The sequence below is a fragment of the Xenopus tropicalis genome, chromosome 7 (genome assembly GCF_000004195.4).
Source record: "Xenopus tropicalis strain Nigerian chromosome 7, UCB_Xtro_10.0, whole genome shotgun sequence".
NCBI classification, from domain to species: Eukaryota; Metazoa; Chordata; class Amphibia; order Anura; family Pipidae; genus Xenopus; species Xenopus tropicalis.
The window spans coordinates 54,215,593-54,231,664 of record NC_030683.2 but is presented as its reverse complement, the minus strand read 5'-3'; the positions used below and the strand labels follow the sequence as shown (position 1 = coordinate 54,231,664).

The 16,072-nt window shown below is 34.7% G+C and overlaps 1 protein-coding gene across 21 annotated transcripts in view; it reads right to left on the bottom strand.

Moving 5' to 3' along the window:
* Window positions 1-4,111: 4,111 nt before the first annotated feature.
* The window catches only part of kcnma1 (potassium calcium-activated channel subfamily M alpha 1), a 305,326-nt gene continuing 293,365 nt past the window's right edge, over window positions 4,112-16,072 (bottom strand). For 15 of the 21 annotated variants that reach the window (XM_031906033.1, XM_004916014.4, XM_031906036.1 and 12 more), the window contains 2 exons: window positions 9,256-9,275; window positions 4,112-5,135 (listed from right to left, as the gene is read on the bottom strand). In XM_031906033.1, the coding sequence (XP_031761893.1) occupies window positions 4,981-5,135; window positions 9,256-9,275 (175 nt within the window). In that variant the 3' untranslated portion in view covers window positions 4,112-4,980. The remainder of the gene's footprint in view (window positions 5,136-9,255; window positions 9,276-16,072) is intronic. The other 6 variants (XM_031906034.1, XM_031906049.1, XM_012966942.3 and 3 more) reach the window with 3 other exon arrangements.

Genomic DNA, 16,072 nt, shown 5'->3' with positions numbered 1-16,072 from the left:
AATAAAATATCACAAAGAACAACATTTCAGTGTAATATTTGTTTTGCAATAATGAGAGATTTGTTCAAGGGTGTGAATATTTCTGCAAGGCACTGTATGTACGTGTGACAAAAAGTTACAAAAGCTCTGCCTCTGTTGTACATAAAACTGTAGAAATTCTATAAAGAGACTGTTCCTTTCCAGAATTCCTATTGTTTTTTACACAATGGAGTAGCAGCTTTTATGACTGATTCCCCTCATTATACAGGGAACAATATACCACATATAAAATATAAGAATATTGAAAGTCTCCAAGGTGTTGCATGGCTGCATACAGGTGTAATAAAATTCCAAGATAACTTCTAATATCCTCAAGTTTTACAACAAGGGGTTCATATTTTTTATAATATACAATTTTCAGTGAAGAATGTTAAACAAATAACATCACTAAGTAACGCTTATAACATACATTACTAAGCACCATTTATACATATATATATACTATAGATTTTTGTATGGCTATTTTTTATTACATATATTTGACACACATAGACCTAAGATTCCAAATTGTATGCACCATTCTCTTCTTAGTATGGTGCGCTAATAGTCACAATTTTGAATCCAATTAAAAATATTTAGCATTATGCTTTAGCCACATCACAGTAAAGATTAACTTGAATCTATCTCATTATTTTGTGAAAGCACAATGTGATTAATCCATTGAAAGGTGGCAAGTTAGTTATATGATCACTGTGTATAAATATATAGGGGGACTATATAATAATAACACTCTTTGATATCTTCAGATTGGAAGAAATTAGTATTTCTTTTTAAGGAGTGAAAAGTTTTTACAGTGAAATCGGTGATGTTGTGGTCTTCTCTCCCTAAAGTGTTGGTACTGGGAGATACCTTAGATAGTAACAAGAGTCTACAAGGTTTGATTCCAGGACCGGTCCAATTTCACTCAGCAACATGCATTTCTTTTCCTATGAAGACTGCTTCAAACTCCAGACAGCTTCATATTCACTTTTTTACCTTCTGATGGATTAATGTACAGACATGTCGTTTTCACCCTTATCTACAACTCATTTAATTTAAAAACATCCATTAGAAAAAATTGGGGGGCCACACTGGGTCCAGACTACAAAGTACTTTACTCTCCTACTGTAATATATGATTAAGTAATTTTTTAAATCAGTTTATGATAAAAAAAAAATATTTAAAAACATAAGTTAAAAAAATGTTTCCTCTTCATACAGTTATTGTACGCAGAGAAACAATACAGACTTGAGGTTCATTTTCTTTCATTAAAAAAATATAAGGTTATGACTGCTGTTCTCCAGCCACAGAGAAGCCATTGTGTATTGCTTCACAGTTGAGAAGAAAATTATGCAGCACAGAAGTAAAACAAGGGGGTGTTTATCAAAACTAGAAAAATATTCTGTTTTTCGGCATATTAAAATATTATAGAACGTTTCTTGCCTTCTTTGCTCTCCAAACTGTATCATTAGTGGCTTGAATTTTCTCAAGCATAAGAGCACCCAAGAACATTTTTTAGAATTGATCAAGGTTTCCTTAGATTGTATCTGCAAAGAAAAGTAAGTTGATTGAAAGAAAGATTTCCATTCAAACACACAATTATGTGCCCATTAGTTTGCATGGATCTGAGCCTTTTCACTATTGAGAAGACTTGACAAAATTTGATAAACAGAAATAATTTATATGCGTGGATGAACAAAATACATAGAAAACAAAATACAATTTATCTTTAAGTTTGATAAATCAGCCTTTATGTATACATACACTAAGGGGCTGATTTATCAAAATGTGAGTTTAGAGCTTAATACAGAAAAACTCATCCTTGTTCCATTCATTTCTATGGCATTTTAAAAAGCGTATTTATGAATAGGTCAAAGTTAGAACTCAACATTTGATAAATACACTTCTAAAAATCCCATAGGAATGAACAGAACAAGGGTGAATTTTCATGTATTTACTCACATTTTGATAAATCTGCCCCTCTTCATGCAAAAAACTGTGACAATACACCGATAATATGCATTTCACAGTTGTACCTGTGATTTATTAACTATATTCCCAAAGAGTATTTTTTAAAAAAAAAGCCATTTCATTGCTGGAAAATTCACTGTAGCTCATTCACAACCACCTGAGAATCCTTTGCAAATAAAGACCATTTAGATGGCACCATGACAACTGGCCCAAAAACACGCCTTGTGATAATACTCTGCTTTTAAACATCCTTGTCATTGGGAATAGGACAGACTTCTACTCCACAGCCTTTAAAAAATCCCATAATGCAGCATGGAATAGTGTAAGGCCAGATCAGCAGTACCAATATACTGCTCCATATACTATAGGTATAATTAAGCAACCAACAGTACAGGGAAAAACCAGCAGTGCGCATTGAGTTATATTTTGATATAACCAAGTGTAGAACAGCAAAAGGACAGACCTCTATTCATTGAATCATAGTCAATACTGTTTAAATCTTCATGTTCTCATTGCCTCCAAAACAAATTCAAAGACAATGAACACAATGCTATAAAAGACCTGAATAATGCATAGATTAAGGGCATCCTTCTATTTTACTATGATAGTTAAAAGCATTTTAACATTTCATACTTCTGCTGCCTACAAGGCTTCCCTTGATTATGCAAAACCAGTACAGGTATGGGATCTGTTATCCGGAAACCCCTTATCCAGAAAGATCTGAATTACGGAAAGCCTGCCTTCCATAAACTCCATTTTAATCATAAAATAGTCATAAAAATAATTCAGATTTTTAAAAATGATTGCCTTGTATTTGATCCCAACTAAGATAACCAATATACAATTAATCCTTATTGGATACAAAATAATCCTATTTGGTTTAATTAATTTTTATTGTTTTTTTAGTAGACTTGATATGAAGATCCAAATTACAGCAATACCCTTTATTCCAAATACCCTTGGTCCCAAGCTTTCTGTATAATGGGTCCTTAAAATTGTAATTTTGCATACAAGCATATCAAACCAGTGGCCCTGCAGCTAAGGATGGTTATGGTAATAGCTGACTTACAGCCCCAAAGAGATTTTTATAGCCCCCCCAGAATGCTCAAGGGATCCATAGACATCTGGAGGGAGGATAGAGATACGTTTCCCCATCTTCTGTATTACTCACTAAATGTTGGAGTAGTGTTTTCCTGTTTCTGTGCAGTTAAAGGGGAGTCCTCACCCCTGTGAGCTGGCCTGAAGGCCTGCGGAGGAACAATGGAAGTGCTGGAAGTGAAAGCAGGCAGAAAGGACTGATTTTGTAAGGTGCTTAGATCAACACATATTTAAAGCAATTAGGGAACTCCTGTGACAAATAAGCACACTCTTTTAGGGTATGGAAGAAGAGAGGGTCAGAGAGGAATCTGAAGATCAAAGCATGCTTTTTTCAGGTCATTGAAAGTCAAAGGGACTCATTAGGATTCTGAATGAACTGCCACATCAGAGGGGGTACCCCAAGAGATCATACATCAAACATTTGGTAAGGCTGTATGAAGTCACTCCTGGCTGGTAGGCTGTATTAAGATTTACTAATTTTCTGTTCTTCTCCACAATTTTTCAGAGTTGTGGTTACAAGTATGGTTGCCACCTTCTCCCCTCCCAAAAGCCAGGCAGGTTGCGGGCAGTGATGTCACTGGATTGGGTGGTAACATCTCGGGGACAGGCATACGTGGCAATTGGGGAGAGTCCTGCCCAGTTTTTCTAATTTGGAAAACCAGGCAGGCAGTTTTGACCCAAACAGCCCTTCCAAAAGCTGAGCTTGACCAGGTCAAAACCAGACAGGTGGCAACCCTAGCTTCTCAGCCAAGAAAAAGCTGATCTGCTCTGGTCAGCCCACTACTATGTCTGCACAGGCCAACACAGTACCTGATATGACAGACGCAGGAGTGGGCTGAGCTGTTTACTTGTCCTGTATTTATATTGTGTGGCTGTAGCCTTACAGTATTATCTTTCCTTACACTGAGTGGGGATATACCAATTTATAGTTATGCTCTCCCATACAGCAGAGACACAGGACTCCTGTAGTGCCACAAATAGAAATCAGTGCATGACTTGTCACAAAAGCAGAAGAGGGCTACACTCCTTTGTATGACATCATTGTTTTAATATAATAAGGCCCTTGAACATGTGGTATGAGAAATGATGATCCCATTACTGTAAAAGCTGCATGGCACTGGTCTAGGATATTTACCCTGTGCAACTTACTGAGCACATAACCGAGGACTGATCAAACCATTCACATGAGGCTACTGGAATGTTTTGTTGACATCTTTTACAGAAAAAGCTTTGACCCAAAATCTCAGAATATGACACAAATTCACAATGCTCAGTTGATATTGATCAGTTAGTGATAATGAAGCAATAGAAAAGGTGGTTTTGTTAGGTAATTTAGCTCTCATATGATAGTCTGCATCATAAAATATTCAAGACAATGAGTTTGTCCAACCTTTTATGAGACCTGCCAGGTTTTAAATCTGTAGACTTTTAGGTGATAATATCTCCAGGGTGTCCTGGCAGGGAAACAACAAGTGGTCTATTATAGTAATTAACACTTTGACACAAAAGTGAATTAATTCATTTATAACACTCCCATAGCAGTGGCTTTTGAACCTTTTTTTGGGCAAAGATGGAACAAAAAATATATATATTTGTATATTTGTTTTCTTCTAATGAATAAAAATAATTTAAAACACTAGAGGCTATACATGACTATATAGATGCTGTCCATTTATAAATTAAATATTTTACATTTCCTTCTTGCAGTCTTTGCTTTGTGTATCCAAATAACATACAAAATTCTGCAACAGACAGGTCTAGTGAGTGATATCAACTGTTCAGTTTCCTGGTGCATGTTCAGTTTAATGTTTTCAGTGATGCATCCTCTTAGAGGTCTGGATAAGTTTTCAAGCTTTATGTTTTTTTTCCTTAAAAAAAAGTTCTGGTTTGCAATCAACATTCATCTTCGACCTCTCGTATTGGCGGTATCAAGCTGCTTGTTGATTTGTATTGATTAATCTGATTTGCCATATGTGTGCTCATTGGCTTAATCTGAATGTTTCTGGGATAAGTGTTTTCCGTTTCATCTGTATACCATTTCTTTTCTGCTGAAAAGCAAAGTTTTGGGATAAAGGGGAAAAGCAGGGAGGGATTAACAATTTCATGCAGGAAAGAAGAAAAAAAATAGGAAGTAGATTCATAAAGACATCAAACAATATGATGTTAGAAGAGACATAAATGGAATAATGAAGGTAATTGAAAAATAAAAGATGGGTTATTGTAACATATTGAGTTAAAAAGTTTAGAAATTACACAAATAATTAAAAAATAAAAAGAAATAAGAAAAAAAAAAAACGTACTCACAATATTTAAACAATTCAAATATAAAAAAAGTGTGGGTTCAAAGGGAAGAAAGCAAATGGAGAGAAGCAGAGCCAGGGATTAGTTCCAGCAACAACAAGGTGAGGACAAGACGAAATGAATGGGTGGTTGGGTGACAAGGAAAGACAAAATGGAAGAAAGGAAGATAGGTACAGTTAGTGCTTGAAGCAAAATAATCAATCAATTAATCATCACAAGAAAAAAATTTAAACATGAGCAAAAAGAAGAGAAAGAATGAAAACTGTGGTAGAATAGCAGGTAGCAGTGACGGGAAATAAACAAGAATTTAATAGCAGTAAGAGAACTAAGGAATGTGCTAAGACCCACTCAGCCTCATTTATGGCAAGTGCTAAAAAATTGGAGTGTGGGTGGATGCCATTCACAAAGGTACTTTCAATGGGTCTGTCCAGCCTTTTTTGATGAATTTCCTCTTAGAGCACATAGGGAGGCATGGGATAGGGGCCCTGGAATTATCACCTGGAAATGATGGTAATTCCAGTAGTTCTACTACCGAGTTGCATCCCTAGGTGCAACTGACTTGCAACATGCAAAATTTATGCTGATAATGGTATTTCTAACACAAATCTTGTGGAAATTGCATCCATCACATTAATTTACATACATACTGGTAAAAAGCGCACACATTTTGATGGTTTGCAACTTAGCATTAACGCTCAATTACACTAGCATTCTTGAAAAATGTTGCAAGGTGATTTGCACCCAAATATTGCAATATGTATGATACATCATTTTAGTAAATGAGGCTGAGTCAGTCTGCCACTGTTTTTATATATCCAACAATGCAGTATTCTTATTTTCCTGTAACTTACTTACCCAGCTGCCCAAAGATATATTATTCACTGCATTATTAATCAATACTGCTGTACAAATTCACACAAAACCACACTTCTATACTTTGTGTGTTAATCAGCTCTTATGAACTCTTTCTGTCATCTCCAATGGGCCCTTTGATTTTTAGAGTGTGCAGAAGTAGGTTTGTTTTCACATCAATATGTTATTCTAAAAAGTAAGCAGAATTGAATGGCTCCCAATTAAACTTGTGCCAGATAAAACTGTTTGCCACCATCAGAGGAGCCTTTGTCATTTTTCTGCTGATTATTCAAACTTAATTTATGTGTTTTTAATTCACAATAAGGCATGCTAGTGTCAACTTGTAAAATGGCTAATAACATTAACAACAATTTTCTTTTCCATGAAAAGTCATCTCCTGCACACAGTGAGTTTAGAAGTGCAAGGGTTAACTTTTACACGGATGAATATGAAAAATTTCACTTTAATTCTTCTTCTTTTAAAGCTCCCCAGATCTCTAAGAACCCATCGCAGGTTCTGAATAATGAATGAGGTTTTACAGAAATGAATCTGGATGCTTGGTTTAACAGTGGGTTGTATTAAAACCCTGAGATGTGTACACATCAAAATAATTTCAGCTCCATTTAAAAAGCCATTTAGGTGGCATCTGACACATCCTGGGACATATTTCATTCGAAAACAGCCAATTGTGCCTCAAAGCAACCTCTCAATGATAGGGTGTTAAAAGCCTAACTCTGATCAGATGAAGACATTTCATGTATAATGTTTAGGAATATTATTTTTTAAAACAGTTTCCATATACCTTCCTGCACTCTCTCCTCTCTTAGTTTATACCCATCTTTATGCTTATCTTTCCATTTTTTGTTTCCTGTGAAAAGGAATGGCAAGGGTAGGGAATATAAAAATAGCAGGGTAATTTGACACATGCCATTTTTATTTCTACAACTTTCCAAACTAAATAAACATTGGGAACCTAAATAAGTACAAGTCAATAAAAAATATAAGGGGTCATTTTCACTGCAAGTGTGATGGGCTAAGTGCAGTTATTGAGCATAATTTCCATGTTATTTGACCACAAGAAAACAATTCTTCCCATATAACTGTGGTCACCATGGGGACATAGCCCCAATTCTAGTGATGAGCAAGATTTTTTGCCATGTTTTACTGCAAAAAAAAGTGCTTATATACTCCAATTGCTGCAAAAATGTAAAAAAAAAAAAAAAAAGTGGCACAATAGCCACAAATAAAGGCCATTGACTTCAGTGCATTTATACATTTTTGCTGTTTCGTTAATTTTTGGCCAAAGCTAAAAGTGACAAATTCGCTCATCACTAATCATCATAATTGCAGCAGATGCATCAAAACTGGATGCAATTGTGCTGAAAATTTTCTTTGATCATTTGCTGCATAATTTCTGACTTTTGGCTTGATATCTGTGCCCTATTTTTCTCGCACAACTGTGCTGTGGCAATTGAAGCAGGCCACTGTGGGAATTCTGGAGCCACTGCCTGGGTCAGAAGTGGTGGTAACTTCAGGGCTCCCCTGCATTAATGGGTGTAACTGTGTAAAAATTAGGAACTGACGAGTGCATGTTGACCTTTTACGCTCAATGACTTCAGCCAACATATTGTGACCACAACTGCACTTGTGGTCATAAATGACACCTACAAGGTTTCAAAATGTCACATTAGATATGCTTAACAATAGTAAATTAAAATGCATCTAACTTAGTTAGTGGGTGGTCTTCTGGAAGAGCACTGTTGTATTTAAGTATGCACTCAGATGGCACAACGTGAAAATAAAATCACCAATAAATACAAAACTTTAGTTGTATGGATAGAATTAAGAGTACTGTACCCAGAGCTGTTTATGTCTATGTTATTACTTTTCTTGTATTCCCAGGTGTTAAATTGCAAATTATGTGTTTGTTGTAAAATAATTGTTTGGCTATATACTGATATTTGGTGCAGTTTAGGGTTTATCTAATAATACATAGCATTGACAAATTGGGACTAAGAAACATTCTATTGTCTAACGGGCCTGAAAGATGGAGCACTTTGTTACCACAGAAAAGCCTCTTCCTCTGCAGCCCACAAATACCTGCCCCTCCAGATCCATTGGAATCACCAAATGTACCCTCACATGCTGTGATCCCTTATTTTTTCCAACAAAAATGAGGAAAAAGGCATTTTTGTGTGATTATCTGGGATCTAAAGTATTTTACATGCAATGTTTCAAATGAATGTGGAGGGGCAGTAATTTATCCCGAGAGAGGATGTATCCCAAAAATAACAAGGAGCTTCTTCTGCCATACCAAGAGTCATAGAATAACAACTGTGTTGCAACCTATCATTGAAGGAATACTGCACATTGCTGTAATGGACTCTCATCCCTTACAGAATATTTTTACATTGCTATATTGAGTCTACAAACCACACAAACGGACATATAGATACGGTGTACAAGATGGTGTTGAGACAGGAGGAGGGAAAAGGAAAATTTAGAAAAAGAAGGGAAACCAATAAAAAAAGCACAATCAGGCCACATGCGAGAAAGCAACAAGCCGGCAAAAAAGAGCCACAAAAAAGAGAGCGACAGAACAGCCACGTCAGATGAGGACTCTGGTAAAAGCTGGAATCAAATTCAAACAACATTACACAAAACACAAGATATACAGGAAAATACCAAACAACAGAAACCCCTTGGCAGCTGGAATTGCTTGCAATGTGCTTCAGTGCAGTGCTTTGTATATCAATGATACAATAGGGTAACACAGTATGCACTGCTTTGCCTACTGTGCCGCTGTACACACCTATTGCACAGCCCATATACACAATATATATAAAATGTGAATTTCCAGCAGTAAAGGGGCTTAGACTTAGTGACCTCTGTCTTCTTAAAACTCCTCTGCATGTCACTCATTGTTCCACAAAGGGTTTCACAAGGACAAAGTTATAGAAGGAGGAGGAAGCTCACAGAAGCCTCTAGTGCATGCAGAACTGGGATGATCCATACCTTGGCCCATTCTATTCGTCCTTGTTGCAATTTAGAGAGAGAAGCAAGCTAAGTGAGTTTTATTCTGAACTTAAAAACAGATCACATCCCTATATTTCAGTCATTTGTGTGAGTTATTGAGGGAGAAACCATTTTTTTCTTTTTGTTTTGTATGCCTTAACTGTAATTTGGAGCCACTTGGTGTGATTTTAGCTAAATTCTAAATTTAAATAGTATATTACATCACATAATCTGTGCAAGATTGCAGTCAAATTTCAGTGGCAATCCTGATCACAAGAAATGTGTGGATGTCTAAGATATGGATCTCCCTGATGTGTAAAACTTTGACTTCACGTTTATGTAGGTTACTTCAACCAATGTAATGTTCTAACTGAGTTGAGTGCAACAAACTGGCTTGGATAAATGTTGGTGCTTTATTGTGCATCAGTAGGATAGCCTGGAAACAGAGTTTTATTTTTCATTTTTAGACCTGACAGATACCCTGCAAATATAATAATAATATAATAAATAAGTTTTGTTGCATGCAAAACTTAGACCAATGTGAATATTTACACTTCAGAAAGTAGCTTGGTAGAACATATATCATTTCAGTGACATGATTTTCTGTCTACAATATTTTTACTAAAACAAATCAATAGACAGAAATTGCCAGGGGGAAACCAGCATATTGGCAAGGTTGTTCATCATTTATAGTACTCTGAATGTGTTTACGTTTTCTTAGTAATACTTGATATTAATCAAGAAAATGCATGGAGTTTCAGGTAAATTGTGTGCATAACTGGATGTGGTTGGGGTGTGTGTCCTAAATTGTCCCATTTTGGGGGGGGTAAAAAATGGCACATTGACAAAATGCCCATATCTCTTTGTCAGTGCTAGAGCTGCTTAAGGCATTTGCGGAGGTGACAGGCAGACCTCTGCTCAGAAACATGAATGCAAGCATTTCAGAGGGAAGGTCCACCTGTTACTGCTATGTCAGCTTTAGACATCACTTTTCCTTTAGAACTCTAACCCCCATAAGTAAAGGCAAGTCTGCCCATGAGTAGTAACCCATAGCAACCAATAAGATGTTTGATTTTAAACAGGTAACCATTAAATGTTACCTGCTGATTGGTTGCTATAGGTTACTGTTTCTGGGCAAAGTGACGTCTAAAGCTGACATAGCAGTAACAGGTGGACCTCCTTCCCTCTTTAATTACATAACCCCATAAAAGTTAACAGATAGATGTGTTTTGACCATCTGCCATTAGTGTAACATTTTGACATCTTGTTAGAATATATTCACTGCCTTGGTGCTATTGTCATTGATGAATTGCTATTTTGTAAGCAGTAGCATTTACATATCTCTGACTAGCATTTACTGTTTTACGAGTTTAAGCATAAAATATATACAGTGGTACAATACTGATTTTGGTTTTGATCTACAATTTTTAAAGTGCTGTCAATCCTAAACATCAAAAAAATGAAGGAACATTTGTGAATTTAAGAGGAAAGTTCTGTATTTGTTCAGTTGTACTGCACATAATTGTAAGTCTGGGCAAAAAATAGTAGGGCCATTAAGCCATTGTTTTATACTGACAAAACAGGAGGCACCTACTGTATTGTATCACAGGATAGGTGAATCAATGAAGGCAGAACAGTATATAGGTGTTTGTTTTAGGAGCCCCTTGAATCAAAATGAAACTTGTTGGTGATATAAAAAAGTGCAATATATAGTGAAAGAGATAAATGCTTGGAAAAATTATTTAAATTTTGAAAAATGTATATTTACTTTTCCTGCTTGCATAAAAGAAAACATTCTTCCAGTCATGAAATCTGAATTGGGCCAAATCAAAAGCAATCTGTGGTATGGAATTCTTGAATGATATTGCAGTATGCCCTATAATTTTTGGGGTTGTTTTTTTTAACATGTACATGAGCAGTGAAGAAGATAAATAACTGAAGGTAACGGCAAACAAAAAATGTAAATCTCAGATACTATATCAAAACAATCAAACATGCGGGGTGTTGACTGAATGACCTTCCACTGATACTATTGGAGAGTAACAAGCCTTTTTGACACAACCTAATAATTTTCTGTACCAATACCAATAACAGTCAGTAGCAGAAAATCTCCTTAACCGCCATATCCCTTAAATAAATATATGACAATGTGCTTTAGTGAACAGTTATAGAAAAATAAACATGTAAGCACTAATGATAAAACATGTTGCAATCCCCTATTAATAAACATTAAAGATTTTGAAATTTTCATATCAGCCCTGGGTATATAACCACATTAGAAGAATAACCTATTCATTTATGCAAGCAGAAAAATACTTTTTACCCACAGTTAACAAGACATATCAAAACCCCAACATTATTTGCCATTTTTCATTATACCAATAGTTAGAATTGCCAACACCAATTAAATCAACTAAAAATTGCATTCAGGTTATAAGACAATTACTTGTAGTTACATATTTTGTGGTGATAAAATGTGTGAGATTGTCTATAGGTATCCTTTATTGCTCTAATATTTGCCTGGTAACAATGCAATATGTATTTTCAGGCAATTTTGCTAAATCTTGTAGCTATAGCATAGGGGTGATTCAGTGTGTTTTGACTACACTGCTCTTTCAGAGAAAAAGTTGCATCTACAAAATGCTGCCATATCTCCTATTATTATACTGAATTTTTATATAAAAAAGATAGGAATGAGCAGGAATAACCTGACCACAGAATACCACCCCATATATTTATATAAAATATATTTGTAAAAAACATCACAAATCTGATGAGCTCAGTTTTTGTTTTTATTTAGAAATATTTTAGCAGAATCTACTCAAGACATACACATTATTGGTGCAAAGACTGGACACTAAGCAAAAACAAACAAAAAGTGCAGTAAATTTATTTAAGTTAAATGAAATGGGTTCATTGGATACAAGGTTACTTTGCAATAAGGCACTGCATGGCATTTTGCTTTGAGGAACCTGGAGGTGTTGGCACAAATGTGCTTTGCTATTCTCTCTTTTTGCTCATGCACCAAACAGCATACAGTTTGCTTAGTACAAATGACAAAGCTTTGCAAAAGCGTTTTTAAACATAGGACGTTGAATGTCAAGCAGAAAACATACATTCTGGTCCATGACAATTTGACATGACACAAGTATCACTGGGCAGGCAATTTTAGTGTTTATGGAGCTTATTAGGAATTTAAGATTATTGCACTCAGGCTTAACATCCTGTAAAGTCATTCACCAAGAAAAACATAATATTAAATGCAACATTATTTAGGTGTAAGCATAAGCATATTCAGGACAATATAGTGGATAAATGAATGAAGGATCCATAGTAAGATGTTCCTTTCCTTCTTTAAAATTGTTGCTAACAGGTTGATACTCCAAGTAGACTCGGATATATTAAATCAGTGGGGTGGAATACATATATGTTTTTGCTGAAATGGCAGATTTGGGAAGCAGTGTTTTATATATTTATGAATCTGCTGAGTAACAAGACCTTATGATTTAAATGGCTTTTAATCTTGGTCCATGTCATATAAAGGTTTTGTCTATATGCTATATGTTATGAAAAAAGTGAGATTTTGAACATGTTATGAAGCCCAGTTGGTATGGCTTCTTATGCTAGAAACAACTTAGTGAGACAAGGGCTGAATTGGCAGCTGTTTATCTCTGTTAAGGCACAAATACTACCAAAATTTGACCACTAAAGCCAGTGGGATAAATGTATAGGAAAATATATTAAGGTAATTCTGCGTGTAAAATGCTGTCCTGATAGATCAGTTGGATCAAATTCTTATTAGTATTACAATGACTGACATGGCGTACAGAAAACAGGCAATCCATTCTCTAATCTCATTCACCTATATATAAGGCAGGCAGATTATACTGAACCTAGGTTAACAAGCAGTCTTTGATCATTCACAGTTGTACTGGTTACATGCATGTAGAGTTTTACAGGCCCCTAATCTTGTCCCTACCATCAGCAGCAATTTGTTAATCCTTCCACCCACAGCCAGCCCCCAACCTCTTCCCATAGGACTATGCACTACCCTTTTCTGACAGCAGTTTTTATTATTTTTGTGGTAAAAAGTCAAATTCTTTGGGCAAATGAAACCCATTTAAGACTTTTGGACAATTCTGTTTTTGTGGAAAAAAACACATTCAACAGACGTATGTCTAATTGCCTGACAATTAAAAAAGCAGATTTGTCTAACTATTTGTCCTTTCTCTTGGCAACCAAAAAATGTTAGATGGATATTTCACAGATTTTTTACATGTGTGTTTATGGATAGTGGTTGTAGTGATTATAGTTACACCACACATCAATCCTTAAACAAAGGTGTTTTTTTAAAGCTGTTAATTTAAGTGCTGTATGGGTTATGCTGTAAATAACATTTTTAAGACATTATTAAATGATGCATTTGTACTGTAAACTTCTTTGGCCGTGGTATATGGACTGCTATGTTAAGTTCATTTTCATTATTCTTCATTCAAGACTTGTTAAGATAAATGAACACACTAACTGAATATTTTTACATGAATTCACTTTACTCTGATTTACATTTTTGGTTGTAATTTCACATTTTTGTGGGAGCACTTTATTTTACAATTTAAGCATACATATATATATATATATATATATATATATATATATATACACACACACTCACACACACACATACAGTATATATATATATATATATATATATTTTATATATATATATATATATATATATATATAGTAAAGACACTCGCAGGGATTTACACAATGTAACCAGCAAAAAAACAAAATAGTAAATGCAAAAAGTGAGGTTTTTATTAATCCTACGTTTCAGTTCCCTACTGGAACCTTCGTCAGGGAACTGAAACGTAGGATTAATAAAAACCTCACTTTTTGCATTTACTATTTTGGTTTTTTGCTGGTTACATTGTGTAAATCCCTGCGAGTGCCGTCACTCTGTCTTTACTATTGTTTTTTCAGCTCTGGCACCCGGGTATCGTTTACTGATTGAGGGAGTGCTCCCTTACCTGTATGTGTGTGTGTATATATATATATATATATATATATATAATATATATATATTAAAATAACAAACCCTGGCTAAACTGACTGATGTGGCAAGATTTCAATACTAAACAATGGGTACATGTATTTTCTTGTAGCATGCTGTATAATTTTCTACATAAATAATTAAGCTTTCCCATCATCATTTAAATGCTAAAGTAATTATGACACAATGGGGGAGATTTATCAGTCCATGAACAGTCCGATCGTTTGTTCGATCGGACCGTTCATGTTTTCTGCGACTTTTTCGTTCCTTTTTCGTAAGCATATTCGTGATATTTGCGATCTTCAGAAATTATCGTATCCAATCCGAATTTTTCCCATTTGGGATTTGAATTCGTGTCTTAATAAATCTGCCCCAATGTGTTTTTTAAAAGCAATACTGGCTACAAATAAAGTTAATACAATAGTCCATGGAAAACCCGCAGTTTTGCTCTGGTGTTACTAAAACCCCAGAGCCTACTGACAACAAAGCTTATGTATTTCTGTATATTATGGAATAACTACCCTTAACTATTAATAAAAATATAAGATAGGTTTGTACACCTGTAGTGTTCAGCTGAAGCTGAACTACTCCTGTCAGCATATTGCTATAAGAGCTACAAGGAACTGTAGTCTACTGGGTTCACCTCAGAATTCCATACATATTGGTAGTACAAGGCTGCAGGTCAAAAGGTTTATTACTTGTAATACTTGCTATTATTATTTAAAAAAAAGATTGTTTCTGTATACAGAACTATTGGTATATGCACTTATGATAATGCACTTTCTTATATAAATCATCAACAACAGTATAAGCAACTTAGTTTTGTGACTTGTATGTGAACTGCTATTTATATATAGTCATGGAGCTACAAGTGACGTTTAAAATCCTACTTATTTAAGCAAATAAGCAGTGTCATATCTAAAAGCCCCCCACACTAGTTTCTTAGACTGCCTCCTAAATTCTCCTCCTTGTATAAAACTTTCAGTTTCCCATCAGTTTGTATAATATATATATAGTGTATAGTAGTATACATACATTTATGTATACTACTATAGTAGTATACATACATTTAAGTATAAAGAGATATATAGAAATAGACAGATATACCTACATACATAAAAATACATGAAAATATTTATCAGGTGCTCAAATATAATTTTAAATATATTTATGGTGACATCATCATTTGTATGACTGTATATAAAATTTGGCACACTGTGTACACAATGCTGGTTGTATGGAGACAGTAGTCCATTACAATATTGGAAAGCAAATGATTTGATTCAAAAAACATATAAACATGATAATTAATTTGCTTACACTGCATTGTCTGTTGGGTTTTCCTATAGTACATTTGTAAGTATAATTGTACAAAACCCTGAGCATAATCCATATATTAAAATGGAACCAGTGAAAAAATATAATGCACTATATAAATTGAATATAGAATATAGTTATATTTATAGTATAGATAATGTAACAAACAAAAGAATGACTCAGTGTAAGGTACTGAATGTACTATTTATGCTTTTTAATAATGCCTTTTATTGGTGTGATCATCTATTTGCTTGCATCTACAGATTCCTGCAAATAAACTATCCTCAAAATATTTTGTGTTACCAATTATTTTCTTATTTTAAAAGCATCTGTCACAGTTATATTTTCTATAATGCTGTGATGGATGCAATAAACCAGAATACTGATATTTATGTTTGTGTCCCCTGGTATTTTGTACTGTTTAGCTTTTGTATTGCTTTATAGTTC